The sequence below is a fragment of the Lotus japonicus genome, chromosome 3 (genome assembly GCF_012489685.1).
Source record: "Lotus japonicus ecotype B-129 chromosome 3, LjGifu_v1.2".
Classification (NCBI taxonomy): domain Eukaryota; kingdom Viridiplantae; phylum Streptophyta; class Magnoliopsida; order Fabales; family Fabaceae; genus Lotus; species Lotus japonicus.
Genome location: NC_080043.1, coordinates 65,202,311 through 65,221,385, shown reverse-complemented (window position 1 = coordinate 65,221,385; position 19,075 = coordinate 65,202,311). Strand labels below are relative to the sequence as shown.

Here is a 19,075-nt window from a genome sequence, read left to right as displayed (position 1 = left end):
GATATTCTGGAAAGGATCAATCCAAATTTAATTTACTGAGGGTGTTATATAATGGACTCAAAATATTTTAACACTAAATTTAATTAGTAATTGCTTTATGTGCTAGCTAATTAATGACTAATACGATAGAACTGTGTGACTTAAAAATATATAATAATTCCCGGTAACGACCGTTCATCATTAAACTATAATAAGTGTCATTATAGATTCTTACTGGTAGATACTATCGCCTTTTTTACTTTTGATACGATGATAAGATAACAATGAAGTTTAAATCCAAGTGCGTGAGATATTTTTTATAAGGAAAATGATAAAGGGCACGACCCTTTCACGCACGAGGATGCACGATGGCTAAAAATCTACATTTTTTTTATAAATTAAAAATAAGACAAAACAGGGGTAATTGATACAGTGCCATCCCTACCGCTCTGCCAGTATCCGTTGGTCGGTGGATGAATCCTCCCTCTTTATTTTACTACTCACTCCTCCTCCTCCTCCTCTTCCTCCCCACCTCCACCGCCGCTTCCATGTCCGATCGAACCCCCTCCTCTGATCAAAACCCTTGAAATCGTGCTCTGATTGCTTGAAATAGTGATTTTAGATGTAGACAATCATCATGTTCAGCTAAATATTAATTGGTTCAAGTTCATGTAATGTCCACTAAAAATATGAGATTCACTTTCAATTTAGCGAGTGACTATTCATTCATCTTAGTTCACCAATTATTTTTTAGGCATATTTATTAAGCTGTCATTGTTTTTTATAAAGTTATGGTAATGCTTCATAGACATACAAAGATTCTCGACCACCGATCGACATATGCGGATTGTGGTGGTTTCTGATGGCCACAATCTATAGAGTATCTATTAAAAAGAGGCTGTGACAAAATTGACGTGTTTATTTTGCGAAGGTTTAAAATCCTGACTAAAGATTTTTTTTACTTTTCATGTTTCGCAGCTTACAAAAACCGGCGCTAAGCACATTTGTAGACGATATCAATCTATAATTTATAACCCACAACAAGTACTTTTGACTCTTCCAAGTTTATCCTCTATGGCTCTATGTGAAACTTTCCTAGTCACTTGTAGTAAAAGATCATAGTGATAGACTGATAGTAAATGCAAAACTAAGAACCAATCTTTGTGGTAACAAAAGCATATCAAGATATGGTTTTTAACACAAAGAAAGCCAATTCTCTTAGTTTTTCTTTTGTTTTATACTATAACCAGTCACAATTTCAATTTTCAAGTCGGCTAAATAGTGAATAGAAGAATTTTAGAGTACAAAATGGTAGCAGTTGACTCTCTCTCTGTCCCTTCTAAAACAGCCCCTACCAGCCATTGTTTATTCTCTTGTACCTATCTGAATTTGCTTCATATTTTATGCCATAAACTAATGCAGAAACTCTCACAAAGGCTAATGTCAACATCAACCATTTTCAATACGCGTTTTGTAGGCCGATCATTGAAACTTGAAGTCATGTTATATTATACATACCTCTTCTCATTGATCATTGAACATTTTCTGAGTCTGAAAAGATTCCAATATTTTCAAACACTCTGCCATGGGATATGATCAAACCAGAAAGCTCTCTGATGAGTATGAGATTTCAGAGATTCTAGGAAGAGGTGGATTCTCTGTTGTCAGAAAAGGAACCAAAAAATCAGGCAATGAGAAAACCCAAGTAGCCATCAAAACACTCAGAAGGTTAGGTAGTTCTCCCTCTGGGACAGGTGGTGGACAGAAGAGCACAGCAACTGTGATGGGGTTCCCTTCTTTGAGACAGGTTTCAGTCTCAGATGCTTTGCTCACCAATGAGATTCTTGTGATGAGGAGGATAGTGGAAAACGTTTCGCCACATCCAAACGTGATTGATCTCTATGATGTGTGTGAGGACTCAAATGGGGTGCATCTTGTGCTGGAGCTTTGTTCTGGTGGGGAGCTGTTTGATAGGATTGTTGCACAGGATAAGTATGCTGAGACGGAAGCTGCCGCGGTGGTTCGCCAGATTGCGGCGGGGCTAGAGGCGGTTCACAAGGCTGACATTGTTCACAGGGATTTGAAGCCTGAGAATTGCCTTTTCTTGGATTCCAGGAAGGACTCTCCTCTCAAGATCATGGACTTTGGGTTGAGCTCTGTTGAGGAGTTCACTGACCCTGTTGTTGGGTTGTTTGGATCCATTGATTATGTTTCACCAGAGGCTCTTTCTCAAGGGAAGATCACTGCCAAGAGTGACATGTGGTCTCTGGGAGTGATTCTATATATCTTGCTCTCTGGGTATGTTGTCTTTCACTTGTTGAAATTGTTCATATTGTGTTGGTTGCTCCCCATCCACCTTTTGCAGAGCCCATTTGGATACAAGCTTATTGATGTTTATTGAAGCTTATCTACTAGAAAATGCACTAAATAAGCTTCCACAATACTCTTTGGCTTGCATCCAAACGGCTACTTAGTGCAGTAAATATGGATGCCAAGAAGGAAATTTTAGTTTCTCACTTATTAGGTGGCATTAGTCTTTGAAACTTAAAAAAAAAAACCCACTGATAACATGCTCGAAAATCATTCTACAATTGATTATGAAAAATTAATTGTTAGAATATAATATAAAAGCATTAAAGTGACCTTTACCCAACAGCTTAAGCTTTTGGGATTAAGTGGTTATTTGACATGGTATCACTAGGGATGGCAACGGGTAGGATCGGGCATGGGTTTTACAATTACCAAACCCAAACCCAAATCCCAGAACCCAAACCCAAACCCAAACACAAACCCTTATGGGCGATAAAATGAAATTCATGCCCAAATCCATTGGGTTTCGGATTTACCCGAAACTCAAACCCAAACCCATTAGTTAGGTAGCAACTCAATCCAGAACTTACTTTCATATAAAAGAAAAGTGAAATTCATATAAAGAAAAAAAAAACAAATACTATTCATCATCCTCATCCATCACTAAAGTGAGACAACAATAGTTTAAAGTTTACTTTCTCAAACATACAAAAGTACAATTAATCATCAAACACTAAGAACAAAGTTTATAAATATATATATGTATGAGGGTTTTTTTGTAATTTTATGTTTCGGGTATCTTTGGGTTCGGGTTTGGGCGGGGTATGGGCATGAATTTAACTAATACCAAAATCCAAACTCATAAATGGCTTCAGTAACGGGCAAAACTCAAACCCAAACCCAAATCCAGTCAACTCGGATTTTGCCCGTCAAATCGGATCGGGTACCCATGGGTTTGGGCAAAATTTCCATCCCTAGGTATCAGAGCCTCTATGACCGAGAGGTCTAGAGTTCGATCCTTGCTCCCCTCACTTTCTAATTAAAAAAGTGGAATTTAATTAAGCACATGGTAGGTGGACCTGTGCATTTATCCACGCTACAAGCCCAAAGGGCTCTTGCGTGAGGAGGCGTGTTAGAATATAATATAAAACCATTAAAGTGACCCTTACCCAACAGCTTAAGCTTTTGGGATAAGTGGTTGTTTGACATTAATACTTGAGAGAAACTTATATGAATAGCTTCTGAATGATGTTCCATAATTCATTTTGAGAAAGAAAAAAAGCTAATCCAAACATGTGTTAGAAAATGAACATGCTTGATCGTGATGAAATAACTTTCCTTAAAGTATTTCAAGCACTCTCTAAATTTCGTCTTAGAGTTTGGATGCAAGAATACCCAGGATAATCAGCCTTGATTCGAGTTTGCACAAGACTAATGAAAACTCGAAATGAAGAGAAGTGATTTTCTGGAAAACAGAGGATATGATTGTGTGTTATGAATTCTGAACATGGACTCTATTTATAGGCAAAACAGAACAATATATAAGGTTGCGACCCTTCATATATTGTGTCTGTTAACAACAGTCGCAAAAATCAAATTCAAAAAGAGCAAAAACAAACGGACGTTACGGCAACCGCGTAGCCGTCGTTGCGTCTACAAGCCGCCACTAGCGCCTCTACGCCCACGCCTGTGACACCGGCGAGGGGTGGTGTGAGTGGAATATGTGACATAAAAGCTTGGGACCACCAAACTATGCACATGTGGCACTATATCCTCTTTTTGTCTCTTTGTTGAATGGTTGACATTTAATGATATATAAATGCTTTGAAAAGTTGCTCCACTTTCTATGTGAGACTTCATTCCAATTCATTCAATGCAAAATCAACACACTTATCATTTTGGAACACTAAGTAATTATTACAACAACATGTTGTAAGGGAAGTCATCACTTCATTACATGAAAAATAAATGAGTTATGAGTTGGTCTGGGTATCACCTCAAAATTCCTCAAAATTGGGGGGGGGGGGGGGGTTAAGGAATGAGTTTTTCAATAAATCTGGTCACTCAACTTTGCACATTATGCTGACCAGTTGTTCCTTGCTTCATTACATATATTTCCTTGTAGGAACATCAATAGATGGAAGACTTTTTAGTATTTCTCTTAAGTAATCAAACTAACTCAGTATTATCCTCCTATGTAACTTTTTTCTTTTGCAGGTATCCGCCTTTCATTGCACAAAATAATCGCCAAAAACAACAAATGATAATCAATGTAAGCAACATCTCGCGTTGATTAAGTGTGTGTGTCTTCTTAGGTAGAATGAGTAATGCAGGCAGAGTCAAAATTAGCAATGTAACAAGAAGTGATATATGTTCAAATATATTATCCAAGTTAGTTCCTGGGTTTTTTCCTTTATTTTAGATTAATCATAGTAACATATCACTTTTATCACAAAAATTATATAGCACGCGCACACACATACACTATATTTAGATAGATATATAGACACACCATTTGCATTCTGTAAAAAAATTGCTTACCAAATGAAACATTTTCCAACAGGGGAATTTCAGTTTCTATGAGAAGACTTGGAAGGGCATTACCCAATCAGCGAAGCAATTGATTTCAAGTCTTTTGACTGTTGATCCAAGTAAGAGGCCTAGTGCTCAAGAGGTATATCAATTGTATATTCTTACTAACTTCACTAATGTGAACTAGGCAGCATATCTCATTCTTTACTAATAACATGGAATGAAGTGCATCTCCTATGATAAGAGCCCTTTATAGCAGAAAATTGCCATAAAATCCAATTACATGCATTCATTTTTTTTTATAAGGACATCTGAGGGAAAAAAAGTACTTTTTCTAATAATATTTTGCTGATCAGAAAGCATGACTAATAATCACTTAGCAATTCCACAAAGTAGCAATGCCTTTGCATCTCAAATACAGTATGCACATTTCTTCAACATTTTGCATCATATTATTTTCAGTTTCAAGGTGTTTTATTGACATAATTAAGCACAACAATAACCCCAGACACAATTCTGTTGTACTTGGAACAGCTCTTGAGTCATCCATGGGTCAGAGGTGACAAAGCCAAAGATGAGCAAATGGACCCTGAGATTGTCTCAAGGCTGCAGAGCTTTAATGCAAGACGCAAACTCCGCGCAGCTGCAATTGCTAGTGTTTGGAGCAGCACAATCTTCCTGAGAACCAAAAAGCTGAGATCCTTGGTAGGAACTTATGATCTCAAAGAAGAGGAAATTGAAAGTCTCAGGATACACTTTAAGAAGATGTAAGTACTCACAAGTCTCCAAATTAATCATAGATAGTTAAATTAGTCCCTAAAAATTTACAATCGGTTATCTTAGTCAGTGAATCATAAAAATTTACACTTGAAGTCCTTCAATTGTACTTTGTAGTCATATTAGTCTTTCCATCAAGTACTTCAGGACTAATTTAACCAAGAAGACACATATGTAGAGACTACTTCGATGGACAAAATGTCAATGTAGACATCTAAAATAAGTTTCATTATTCAAAGACTAACATCATTGAGCTTGTGTTTATTGAGTTGAGACTGTGTTGACAATTTAGTACAAATATTTCTGTGCAGCACACTAGCATTTGACAATTTTGACTAATTCCTGTGGTTGCTAACAGATGTGGAAATGGAGACAATGCAACTCTGTCTGAGTTTGTGGAGGTGCTGAAAGCAATGAAGATGCCCTCATTGATCCCTCTAGCACCGCGTATATTTGACTTGTTTGACAACAACCGTGATGGAACAATTGACATGAGAGAGATACTATGTGGGTTTTCTAGCCTCAAGAACTCCAAAGGAGATGATGCTCTCCGTTTGTGCTTCCAGGTGAGTCTTTTTAAGTTCCGGTCTTGGTAGAGCTTATTTTCTACTATAATAAGTACTTAAGCAGGGGTTTGGTTAAGTTTATAAAAATAGCTCATGACATATATAAACTCTTTTGAGCTTAATTAACTTGTATGAATAACCATTTATACTTACATCTAAGCTCTTTTGAGCTAATTTCAATAAGTTTCTCAAATTAGATTATGAGAATATCATTAGTGTTTGCTGACATAATTGCTTAGTTAACCTATTTACTCAAACATATCCATGAACACATGCACATAGACAAGAATGCACACATATAGCAGTGACTCGTGAGAGCTTCAATAGTTACATCCAAGAATATCAATTTATGAAGCAAAAAAGAAATATCATATATGAGAGAAGATAGTAGTATTATAAGTAATTACATATTTACTAACACAAACTTTTGTGAAAAAGATGTGGTTGTTAAATGACAAACAAAAAGTTTGTAATTGTAATTACAATTATGTTATATGAATGAATGAATGTTACAATTTTCACCACCCTCTAAGATTTCAACAACTCTGGAAAAAGACTACAACAAACACAAGACAAAGAAAAGAAACAACCAAAAGCATTTGATACAGTACAAAGTAAAAGTGTTCAGCATGATCAGCTAATTTTCCTCACTGATTTTCTTGGCCAACAGATGTATGACACAGATAGATCAGGGTGCATCACCAAGGAAGAAGTAGCATCCATGCTCTGTGTAATTAATGCACCTTCCTTTCAATTAACTATAGCCTTATCTTGTGACTTTCTTCTTTCTAACACAAATCAATTCACTGAACAGGCTTTGCCAGAGGAATGTCTTCCAGCTGATATCACTGAACCTGGGAAATTGGATGAGATATTTGACTTAATGGATGCCAACAGTGATGGAAAAGTTACATTTGAAGAATTCAAAGCTGCTATGCAGAGAGATAGCTCTCTCCAAGACATGCTCCTCTCTTCTCTTCGTCCATCATAGTTTTTTTTTTTTTCCATTCATGGTGTTATGGTCTTTCAAACTTTGATATTGACTACACCTTTTACGTTTCTTTTAATCTCTTTTGGGGCTATCCTTCTCTTTGAGGTATTCATACTACATGGAAAAAGGGTGGTAAAGAGGGTGAAATTGTGTCATCTAACTTTTGCTATGACAACTAGGAACTTTTGCATTCTCATGTAATACTACAACTAGCTTAAGAGAGCGGCTCAATGAATGTCAAGGCTTAAAATGAAATTTAAGAGGAGATTTTTTAAATTAATTAAATAGTTTTATTGAAATTATTGTAATTCTATTTTTTATATTAATCTTTTGTAGTTTGAGTTAAGTTATTAATCATTTAACATTTCTTTTTTGAATTAATCATAGAATAAATTGTCAATCAATTTAATCACAGTTGATAGTTGAGGCACTGTTGATATTAGATAAGGCAAATAATAGTAAAGTTAATTCATTGAATATTGAGAGGGGAAAACAAAGAACGGTTTATAATCTTGATGATAATAATTTTGAAAGAATGGAGGTAGAAGATTTCAATTGCAATATATGAAAATTATTGATTGAAAGAGTTTAATGTTCCGGTATAGAAATACTGAACCTTATTAAGGTGACATTGGCAAGGGTTGTGCTTTTTGCATGTTGGAGTACTCCTCTTTGCAAGGTCTCGTTGTTCTCGTATCCAAACTCATCAGGTGGGCATTATTGGAGGTCATTACATGTAAAATATTTTAACGCTCAAGTCAACAAGGCTGAGTGAGAATTATGATTAAGGTTGGATAGATAGTGTGTGCCCTAGAAATGTCTCCTCATCACACATTTAAACGTAGGGTTATCACAAACCTAGAGGGAATCAAATGTACATATGATATGATCATTTAACATATATAATCCGGTAATACAAAATATTACCTTAATTAGTAATTCTTATTCTCATTAATGAGTAGGACCTCGTTAAAGTGTGCCAACGTATTGGACCTATGAGTTTATTTTGCAATTGCAATATCGTTGAGTGTTATGATTTATGAAAAATTAGGATGAAAACATTCATTGATCTCAAGACTTTGATGTGTGAGATGCCATAGAGAGTGGTATTTATGTAGAGGTTGAATGAGTGTGACAACCTAAGCCTAAGAGTGCATGGTATGATGATGATGGAAAAAATGTTCAATATGTTCTAGATTAAAACTATTCCTACTTTTATATTGAATTTTGATGAGTTATTTAGGATCTCTAATCACGAGTCAGGCAGAAAATGTGGGATATCTTGTAAGGGTACTAAAGAAGTTAAGAGGTATAAGCTCAATACCATATCCCAAGAGTATGAGAAGTTTAGAATGAAACCAAATGAAAATATCCTATATCTTCAAATGAGGGTCACACATTTGACTAATAATTTAATTTCTCTTGATAAAGTGTTTGCTAAGAATGATTTGAATTTGAAGGTTCGTAGATCATTCACTAGAGCATGACAACCCAAAACTATAACCATATCCTTAAAATGACATTGATGATACTATTTGAGAAATTATAAGAGCATAGTTGGAATTCAGTTGCTTAGAGGAGAATGAATAACTTGATAAGTAAAAAAATAAATGAATGATTGTGATGACTTATAGAGTAATAATTCTCAAGTGGATTTGGATGATAAGAACTTAACCTTCCTAGTGAAAATGTTTGTGAAATTTCTAAGAGCCTTTCAAGTTTCAATTCGCATGGGAGGATAATCAATCACAATAAAAAATGTGTTGGTTGAAAAAGAGTTTGTCAATAGCATTTCTCATTTTCTTGTGATGTTTGACAATAAAAAATGGATTTGATGAAAAAAATGGATTTCTTGTGATGTGAAAAAGGAAAAGTGCAGTGTTTGAACTTTGAAGGGTTGTCTCCACCAAAACAGAGAGAACACAACACAACACAACACAACACATAGAAGAAGCAACACTTCCCTCACTCATTCATTCACCTATTAGGGTTTCCCAATTCCCAATTCCAATGGCGGAGGTCATCAACGCTCCCCCGGATTCACTCGACAAATCCCCACCACCATCCCCATCCTCCGCCTCAGCTCCCCCACCTCCTCCTCCTCCTCCTCCTCCGCCGTCGCTACCTCCTCCCTCCGATTCCGATCTCCCTCCACCACCTGCCCGCAGGAGGGACAGGCGGGACGACCGGGATTTCGATCGTCCACCTAACCGCCGCGATTACTACGACCGCAGCAACAACTCCCCCCCGCCCAAAGACCGGGACAGGGACTTCAAGCGCCGCCGCAGCCCCTCACCTCCTTCCCAACGCGACCGCGACCGCCGTCACTCCCCTCCTCCCCCCTACAAGCGTTCCAGGAGAGGTAGTCCCCGCGGTGGTTACCGTTACGGTCCCGATGACAGGTCACTCCTTTCTTCGCGTGAAATTGCTTCATTAGCTAGAATTTATCTTCATTCTGCGATTACAATAGTTGAATTCCATTTGATTAGCTGATTTCTGTGAATTTGAGTTTAGGTGTAGGAAAAAATTGAGGAAATTTCCTTATTTTTTAGAATTATCAGTATCAATGTAAGAGGACTCTGGGAAATGAAGCCAAATGCAGTTTGTCTGTGAGTGTGTTTAAGATTAGAGTTTTGCTATTCAGCCCGAAAACTCATTCACCATAATGCAATTTAACAACCAATAGCATAATTTACCGTTACGGTCCCGATGACAGGTCACTCCTTTCTTCGCGTGAATTTGATTCAGTAGCTAGAATTTCGCCTCATTCTGCGATTAAAATAGTTGAATTCCATTTGATTAGCTGATTACTGTGAATGTTAGTTTAGGTGTAGGAAAAAAATGAGGAAATTTCTATACTTTTTACAATTATCAGTATCACTATTAGCTGTTTTTGGTTTAAATTTGTGTCCTGTAGGAATATAAGAGGACTCTGGAAAATGGAGTCCAATGCGTTTTGTCTTTGAGTGTGTTCAAAATTAGAGTTTTGCTATTCAAGCCCGAAAACTCCTTCGCGATAATGTAATTTAACAACCAATAGCATAATAACAACTTGGCCAAGCAAGATTCATGTTGAGGGCAAGAGTTAATAGTTAGAGCCACGTACGTTTCGTGTGGACCACAAAACAATTTCCTTTAAATGAACAGTGAATGTGTTTTTAACCGAGGAAGTCTGTTTGTTTTAGAATTAGGGATTTGTAGTTTAAATTTGTGTGTCCTGTAGGAACTACAAGACTCTGGAAATTGAAATCAAGTTCGTTGTGTGTGTGTGTTTTGATGTTGTAATTCTTGTTTCTAACGGGTTGTAGTATTACCATCTACCAGAGGAAAGGTCATGTTTAATTACTTATCCACTCTAGTAACCTAATAAAGCCATCCTAGAATATGGGATTTAATTTGGAATTTCGGTTCTTCTGTCAATATTATAATATAAGAGAAGTGGTAGTTATTGCAATGGAAAATTTGCTTATCTTCCATAGTTCTGATGCAACTACTTGTAACAATGCATTTTGCCAGCATCTATAATTTCTAATGTTACTTACCATGTAATGATACTTTCACTATTGTACTTCGACTAGTTGTGGATGGGTTGTTATAAACTCTTTCTATGAGAAGTGAGAACAAATGACATGGTAGGATATTGTCTGGAAAAGTCTTTTTTGTGTATGCTTAACATGTTTTTGTTTCTCTTTCCTAGTTGAACTTAGTTCCTTTACCTCTCTTTCCTCCCTTTATTACCCCAAAATTTAGATCATGCTTTATCCAAATGTGTTTATTTTTTCTTACTTTGCCCCCATCATCTGATTGCAGCAGATTTGGATATGATAATTCTGGCGGTTATGAACGGGGAATGGGTGGAAGGGTTGGTTATGTCGATGACAAGTCTTATGGCCGGTTTGGACATCGTTCAGCTGGAGAATATCAAAATGGTATTTCTGGTATGATAATATTGTTAATAACTGGGTGTTTTTTCTATATCATGTAATTCCATTTTATCTATAGCTTCAATTCTAATCGTATTAGTGCTTTTCTTTTTACTAAATAATACTCTTAACCTCCTTATTTGAATAAGAATATATATATTTGCATAATAATTTGAGTTTCTTATCACTAGATGTCATAGTTTCTTCATTGCATGTTGTTATGTGTGGTGTGTTAAACTGGTAACGTTCTAATAGATTTTCAACAAAACCCCATAAAGTACACCAATCAAGCAAAAGATACATACTCTCAAATTAAAAGCCAAAATATGAATTTCCCAAATTTATCTTAATCACCTAGAAATGAAATAGAGTACAGGGAAGATCTAAATCCACAATTATAAGTGTGCATTGTCGTCTTCAGCTTCATTACAACCTTGTCTACAAATGAAATAAAGTAACATGATCAAGATTTCAAAGCAGTCCCCGAGAAGAGTGTGCAGTTTCTGAGGTGGGCTTTCTGACTTCTTATTTGAAGGGCTCAGTGTTAAAAACCATATAGTAGCAAATCAAATAAGTATCCATGAATGTACACCTATATTGAACTAAGTATATATCCATGCAGGCATGGCAGCTGTATAGGACTGCTCTTGTACTCATGCATGATATTAAACAATGTAATTTTATTTAGGAGAAGATTCAGTAGGTGACTACTGATTTAGTCTGCTCGTTCATGGTGAGAATAGGTTTTACGATTTACATACTACTGTACAAAAATTCATAGACTACCAAAAACTTTTCCTATAGGGTGGGATGAATTACATGAATCCCATTGTGTTTTCTTCAAATCCAATTCCTGAGAGCCCATTTAATTCTGGAACCTTTTAATGGGTTAACATAGATCCTTTCTTGGTCCACCTCTACTACTAATCATTAGGCTATCTTTCTTTTGAACAACCTTCTAACTTGAATTTCTATTGGCCTAAGTCTCAGGTTCAATCTTAGGTGTGATTCTATCATTATTATTACTATATCACTAAATACTTTAAGTTGAACAGCCTTTTAACGGTCGCAAATAGGGTGGGGATTGAGGAAGCTATTCATTGTCTTGGGCTCTTGGCTTCATTGAAGCTTGATATGTTTTCTTTCGAATACATAATATAAGCTCAATTATATATTTGAGCTGAAATGGATCAAGCTTTACGGTATATATTATATTTTATATATCATACAACAACAATCAAAGGCTTTATTATAATTTATATTTCGTAATTAATTTAAATTATTGTAGTTATATAATTGAATTTGTAATGAAGTTTAATTTTTTTTATTGTAATTTGAACTTAAGTTGAGTTCAAGCTTTGTTTTTCAAGTCTGTTAAAGCCCGGCTTTATCTTTTATATATGTGTGAACATGTGTTTATGCTTGGCTTGGCACTATCCCACAGCCAATAGGCAAGCCTATAACTGTTGTCTTTCTTATCTTTTTGGACTTTGGTTGTTTTACTTATGTTTGTTATATACTTATATTCTTATAATGAAATTATCAAGCTGATCTACAGTTACACGCCTTGTCAATTAGTACATTGTGCACGTTATACTTCATTCTTGTTTATTACTCTCTAACCAGTAGTCATAGTCTGGATTAGATGCTATTGTATTTTTTTTGTACTGGTTTATGATAGCCAACAGCATTAGTTGATTGATTTATTGCTGCCTTTTTCTTTCAAGATTGAATTGATAAGTTGCAATTTCAGTATTTTGCAGTCCCTTTTGTAATTTACTTCAATAATTTAATTGTAATTTGTTCTGAATTTTTCCATAGAGCCAAGCTTGATAATGAATTTTTTTTGTTTTGTTTTGCATTTCTAACTTCAATTTGGCTTCATCTTTTTTCAAAGCACATACAAGTATACAACCTTGCTTGTGTGTTGGAAATTAAAAAGAAAATGAAATCACTGACTTTTCGAGTTTTACCCAGATTGAAGAACAAGATTGTGTTTTTTTTTTTGTCATGTGAAGAACATTTTCTTTTCCAGATAAAGACAACTTATTATTTATAAATTCTTATGTTTTTGGTATTTACTATTTGCAGATGTGGAATCCAATCGTGGTTATGCAGACTTGCCAAGTGGCAGTGCACAAAGGTCAATTTTGTAGTTTTTCTTTTATACACACATAATTTGTGTAACTTCAAAACATATAATAATAAGTTGTGTTTATCGGTAGAACAAAATGTCGTTTGTACCTCTTTGTTGGTTACAGAAGCCTATGGCTGCAAGGAGACATATTCTTAAAATCAAATTTTATAAAGCCACAATTTCATGATAATTTGTTTCTCGTGGCCAGTTGATATCTAATTTAATTATTATCTAGGTTTTGGACAAATTGAGTATAAATAGATCTGTGAAAAATTTAACAACTTCTGCATAACTCCTTGAACTTCTAATTTGAATTCACCATACACTGTTTGGGGGAATCCCTCTGTCAAATCAAAGAGCTGCACTGCATGTCATCCTCGACTTTGCATGCTTTTTGGTACATGCAAATTTTTTAGTTATTAATAATAATAATAAGAGATTCTCATCATGCCATATTTAAATGCATTGTATTCAATTTTTATTTTCATGTGCAATACATTGAGAGCCTTAATGGTGAATGGATAGAGATTACAGTTTCCTGAGCATACTGTTGGTTTTAGTGGGCACTGAGTATCAATTATCAGCTAAATACTTAAGATTTTTGTTCATGGTCCCATATTTATAATGTTATGATCTTGTTGCTCCTGAACTTAAGGAGCACCTAGATCATTATTCTTGTCTTGCTTCTATTTCAGGTAGGGTTTTTTGGTTTACGACACATCTAAGTTAACAGTTATTTCTTGTGTTCATCACCGCATGCCCCTCTGGTGATGTTTTTATGCCAAAGTGTCTTCAACTTCGTTTTCTCAGTATATACTGAAAGTAACACTTAATTGAAAACAATGTCTGGTGATAAATCGATCTTGGAAAACATGTTAATATTTGGTGAGTCGTTTCAGAGAAGGGTTGATGTCCTATAAGCAATTCATTCAGGAGCTTGAGGATGATATACTGCCTGCTGAAGCAGAACGTAGGTAAGTTCTGAAAAGTAATCTTTTCCGTCATGTCTAAGCATTCAAGTATTGAATTGTTTGTTGACTAATGTTATTTGCAACTGATTTTTCTAGGTATCAAGAATACAAGTCGGAGTACATTTCCACCCAAAAAAGAACCTATTTTAATTCTCATAAGGATGAGGAGTGGTGTGTGTTTTTATTTCATCTAAAAATTTGTAGTTTTTCAATTTTAAAATGTTTAATATGCAAAGTACAAAATACCATATTGTTTCAAGTTCAAACAGTCTGATGTTTTTTTCATTATTTGTTTTACTTTTTTGATGTAGGTTGAAAGATAAATATCATCCAACAAATTTGCTTACAGTCATTGAAAGGTACGTTTATAAACTAGGTGTCCACTAGGGTGGTCAATTTAAAAATTGGTCCATTTGTGGTCCACTATTAAGAACCATTAGGTCTTAGAAACTAGGAATATGCTATAGATGAATGGCTAGGATTGAAAGATGATAAAAGGGTAAAAGTGTAAAATTCTTTCTTTTATTAATTAAAAAATAAAACAGATAATAATTTCTAAAATTTCATTCCCAAATTGACAAGAGAGATTGGTGCAAATATGCGATGGAGGCAAACAAAGTGAAACTGGTCCAGAAGGAGAGTTGAAGGTTCATTCGATTTCACTTTTTCAAACGCGTATACTTAGTGGATCTAATTTAGAGAGCTGAAGGTTACAGAAATCGTGACAAGGATGTAATGGTGCTGAAGCGATGGTGGCACTGGTAGAACACTCAGATCTGTTTCTCAGAGTCCTGAAATATCGATCAGTTCGGTTTCCGCAACCGAGGAGCTTGGCGGAGGAAGAGTTTCTGGGGATGAAGGTGGGGATTTTGCCTACGTTGGGGAAGTTGCAGCCGGAGCAGAGGTAGCGGGAGGAGCAGGGGAACCAGATGAGGCTGCTGCCGGTGTCTAAGACGAAGGAAGAGGTTTGTGGCGGTGTTCCGAAGCTGTGATCTATGGAGCAGCCGCCGTAGCCTTTGGGGGTAACGGAGGTGTTGAGGTGGGGAGGGAAGAGGTGTGGCGGTGTTTGAGGTGGTGGGCTCTGGTTAGGGAAGCTGAAGCGTGAGTGAGGAGAGAGGGTTGGGATTTAAGTTTTTTGTATGTAAACTACTAAAAACATTTTTAAATTGACCACCCTACTGGGCACCTATAAACTATATATATTATCCTTAGCGTTGATGGATTAGTTTATCTTTATCAGGTGTACTAAGATAGGCAAGTAGATTTAAGCTTTAGTAAGACATCTAATTTTAATCACTTAAATCACATTTTAGGAGGAATGAAAATGCTCGACAGCTGGCAAAGGACTTTTTGCTTGATTTGCAGAGTGGAACATTAGACCTGTATGTTCTTGTCCTTTCTTTTAATTGGTCTTGTATGCCTGTACCTCAGTTTTCTTTTCCTCTTCATGCTTTGAGTATTCTTTATGATGCATAATTGGTGTCGCAATCAAAGCAGAAATCCTGGTTTGAGTGCCTCTTCATCCAGCAAATCAGGCCAAGCTAGTGAACCGAATTCAGACGAGGAAGCAGACAATGCCGGTAAGCGGAAAAGACATGGTAGGGGATCTAATAAAGAAAATGATTTCTCAGCTGCTCCCAAGGCTCACTCTATTAGCTTGGAACCTAGACGAATACAGGCCGATATTCAACAGGCTCAGACCCTTGTCCGCAAGCTTGACATAGAAAAGGGGATTGCAGATAATATTTTATGCAACAGTGATCTCAATAAAAATGATGATAAGACTCACAGGGGATCTGTGGGTCCCATAATAATTTTAAGAGGTCTATCATCGGTTAAGGGTTTAGAGGGTGTTGAACTTTTGGACACACTTATTACATATCTTTGGCGGATTCATGGTGTAGATTATTATGGTTTGATTGAGACTATTGAGGCTAAGGGTTTTAGGCATGTCAGGCCAGAGGGAACCACACATGAAGAAAAAGGTAAATCAGGGTCTGAATGGGAGAAGAAACTAGACTCATTTTGGCAGGGAAGGCTGAATGGTCAGGATCCCGTGGAAGTAATGACTGCTAAGGAGAAGATAGATGCTGCAGCAGCGGAAGCGTTGGATCCATATATTAGGAAAATTAGGGATGAAAAGTATGGATGGAAGTATGGTTGTGGAGCCAAGGGCTGCACGAAGCTTTTTCATGCTTCTGAATTTGTGCACAAACACCTGAAGCTAAAACACCCAGAGCTTGCTGTTGAACAAACCACAAAAGTGCGTGAGGATCTCTATTTTCAAAATTACATGAAGTAAGTAATAACTGATGCTTCTTATCTTTTGGGGTTAGTATTGTATTGATGGAAATATCACTCAACAGTTTCCTTACTTCTGCTGCAGTGATCCAGATGCTCCTGGTGGAAAGCCTGTAATGCAGCAAACTCAGGTGGGCTACTGATTTTTTTTTTTACATACAAGTATATACCTACGAGGGAAACATTACTATAAATGATGCAGTATTTGATAAAAAGAACTATCTTTATGGTTGTGTTATAAGAGAATTCAAGTTTCGTTAGTAGTTAAACCCTAATTTGGCATTGCAGCAACATTGTGGATGGGTTCTGCATAGCTTCATTAGCTTGTCAAACAATAAAAAGTTGTGAACTTTCCTCTGAATCTACACTGCATGTCCATGATTGCAAATAATTTGATGCATCAAACTTTAGGAATTTGTTTCTTAAGGCATTGTGTTTTTCTGCAATATCGTAGTTTTGAGTTTCAGATTGTTACCATCCTTTTGTTTTTTTTTCTTCTATTTGTAGAGGGACAAACCTTTAAAGCGAAGATTAGGTATTGAGGGCCGATTGAGAGATGATCGTGGTAGTCGTCAAAATCATGATCGGAGTGACCGATTGAATGATGGAGATAGACCTGAGAATTCTCCATCCCGCGAAAGGCAGTCTAAAGCACTTGAGATGGGAAACCATGATGAAACAATGTATGATACATATGCAGGACCTGGTGTTTCTCCATTTGCCTCAGATATGCCTCCTCCACCAGTATTGATGCCTGTACCTGGTGCTGGGTTGGTTGCCTCTTCCCATTATCCTTCTTGCTGCAATCTGATTGACTTCTTTTGATTTCATAAAGAATTGATGATTGATTATATTATTTTCAATTTTGCAGACCATTAGGACCCTTTGTTCCTGCTCCACCAGAAGTTGCAATGCAAATGTTAAGAGAGCAAGGAGGACCTTCTCCATATGATGGCTCTGGAAGAAAGATGCGATCTGGCTCTCATATGAGCGGACCAGCACCTATAATTGCTGTTCCTCCAGCTTTTAGACCACATCCTCGGAGGATGCGAAGGTAAAATGTTCTGCATGACTCTTGCTCAGATATTTTAATAATGAGCTCTAATTAGTCCCTTCCCACTCATTTCTGTGATGTTTCATCTGCAAAGCCTCTAAAATAGAATTATCTTTGACGTCCTTTCCTTTGGGTACACAGGTGATTTAGTTTTGGCTCGGCCTAAAACTGTCTAGTGTCACTTCAATTTTGCTCAGGATATTTGTCCATTTTCTAATATATTGAGATAGTTTCTTTTCTTTATTTATTTGTTTTCCAAATGAGAAATTCATTTACAAGAAAAATTTCTTTTTATTCTTTCCGTGTCGCCAGAAAGTTAGAAAAAATGAAAATGGTTTTAAGTTCAGATGGATATCCTAGTAAACAAAAAGTATTTGCCTACCATGGATGGATGCAGTTATTACTTCTTTATTTGCACTTCTAAATTTTAATAGATACAGTTATGTTTTGATTTGTTGTCTGTGATTGGCTTTGTATGATATATTTACTTATTTTGCTGATGCTGGTGCAGTTATCAAGATCTGGATGCGCCAGATGACGAGGTCACTGTGATAGATTATCGGAGTTTGTAGTAGGTGTGTAGTCTTTGTTGTCGCTGATTTTCTATATATCTATCTCTAACTACTTACTACAAAGGAGGACCCTTTTTTTCTACTATTCATCCAAGGATTTTATACTATTAGATGAAGGTCCACAATAAGGAACCTTTATAAGTTGCTTTATTTACCTTTTGTTGGTCCTAATTAACTTTGCATAACTTTTTAGTTTTTGCTTTTAATAAACTTTTTCCGATATATTTTTAATGTTAATTGATTAATTTTTGTGGTACATATACATGTTGACTGAAATTTGTCTAAAAATGATAATAGATATGGTAACGTAATTGGATAGTTCTTTTTTGGGTGCATAATTTTTATTTGTATTAGTGTGAATACAAATGATTAATATTATGCTATATCGGGTTTCATCTTAGTTGATAAAAGAATTAGGGGAAATTGCAACTACCACCCCTCAAGTAAACCAATGTGGCACACACACCCCTCTATTTTTTAAAAAGCTTCGACCTCCCTCCTGTTAAACACCGTCAACCACACGTTATCATCAAATCTTTATAGATTGTTTTACTTCTCCTGATGCGTTTTGATTACAACTAAAAGAGAAATAAGCAATGACACGACCCCATGCACTACCATTGAAAATAAGCAATCTGTATGGATGAAAATAAATGAGGAGAGAGAAAGATCTGTTATGTTAACCAAATAACAAGGGTCGTGTAAATTTGATGACATTCTTGTTGTGTGATGTAGTATTTCCCATCAGCTTTACATGGTTTTATTATTTTTGTTCTTCATTACATGCTTCTTCGACTTTTTCTTTTCTGCCAAGAATCTTTTTTTCTTTCTCTTGTTGAGATATTCTCTATCAGAACCTGTGGTAACAAGGGAGGAAAACCATCATTCTCATCTCATGGTTTTGAAGGTAGGGAAGAAAAAAATTACATAATACGATAAGACATTAGAAAAACAGGGCATTA

At 36.0% G+C, this 19,075-nt stretch overlaps 2 protein-coding genes across 6 annotated transcripts; both read left to right on the top strand.

Annotated features, from left to right (window-relative positions):
- The first annotated feature begins 1,502 nt into the window (after nucleotides 1-1,502).
- LOC130745300 (calcium and calcium/calmodulin-dependent serine/threonine-protein kinase) lies at nucleotides 1,503-7,454 on the top strand. The gene is made up of 7 exons (XM_057597484.1): nucleotides 1,503-2,277; nucleotides 4,507-4,561; nucleotides 4,853-4,963; nucleotides 5,356-5,588; nucleotides 5,957-6,164; nucleotides 6,835-6,894; nucleotides 6,979-7,454. The coding sequence occupies exons 1-7, from the start codon at nucleotides 1,565-1,567 to the stop codon at nucleotides 7,153-7,155; spliced, it is 1,557 nt and encodes a 518-aa protein (XP_057453467.1). The 5' UTR covers nucleotides 1,503-1,564; the 3' UTR covers nucleotides 7,156-7,454.
- A 1,527-nt stretch (nucleotides 7,455-8,981) lies between these two features.
- Nucleotides 8,982-18,335, top strand: LOC130745299 (serrate RNA effector molecule-like). Of its 5 annotated transcripts, none has more exons than XM_057597481.1 (12): nucleotides 8,991-9,557; nucleotides 10,969-11,084; nucleotides 13,170-13,221; nucleotides 14,115-14,189; nucleotides 14,283-14,357; nucleotides 14,498-14,545; nucleotides 15,500-15,568; nucleotides 15,684-16,484; nucleotides 16,573-16,618; nucleotides 16,995-17,257; nucleotides 17,359-17,541; nucleotides 18,053-18,335. In XM_057597481.1, exons 1-12 carry the CDS (start codon nucleotides 9,166-9,168, stop codon nucleotides 18,111-18,113), a joined length of 2,181 nt encoding a protein of 726 aa, XP_057453464.1. In that variant the 5' UTR covers nucleotides 8,991-9,165; the 3' UTR covers nucleotides 18,114-18,335. The 5 variants fall into 5 exon arrangements, with proteins under 5 accessions (XP_057453466.1, XP_057453464.1, XP_057453463.1 ...); XM_057597480.1 differs by having other exon boundaries at nucleotides 10,966-11,084; XM_057597479.1 differs by having other exon boundaries at nucleotides 8,992-9,557; nucleotides 10,969-11,093.
- The last annotated feature ends 740 nt before the right edge of the window (nucleotides 18,336-19,075 follow it).

What these genes read in the sequence shown, in the direction of transcription:
- LOC130745300 (XM_057597484.1), top strand. Translation starts at nt 1,565, where the DNA reads ATGGGATATGATCAAACCAGAAAGCTCTCTGATGAGTATGAGATTTCA. An exon ending in AGGATACACTTTAAGAAGAT is followed by an intron (nt 5,589 to 5,956) that starts GTAAGTACTCAC and finishes GGTTGCTAACAG; the next exon opens with ATGTGGAAATGGAGACAATG. An exon ending in CTCTCCGTTTGTGCTTCCAG is followed by an intron (nt 6,165 to 6,834) that starts GTGAGTCTTTTT and finishes CTTGGCCAACAG; the next exon opens with ATGTATGACACAGATAGATC.
- LOC130745299 (XM_057597478.1), top strand. Translation starts at nt 9,166, where the DNA reads ATGGCGGAGGTCATCAACGCTCCCCCGGATTCACTCGACAAATCCCCA. An exon ending in ATATCAAAATGGTATTTCTG is followed by an intron (nt 11,094 to 13,169) that starts GTATGATAATAT and finishes TACTATTTGCAG; the next exon opens with ATGTGGAATCCAATCGTGGT. An exon ending in CTGTAATGCAGCAAACTCAG is followed by an intron (nt 16,619 to 16,994) that starts GTGGGCTACTGA and finishes TTCTATTTGTAG; the next exon opens with AGGGACAAACCTTTAAAGCG.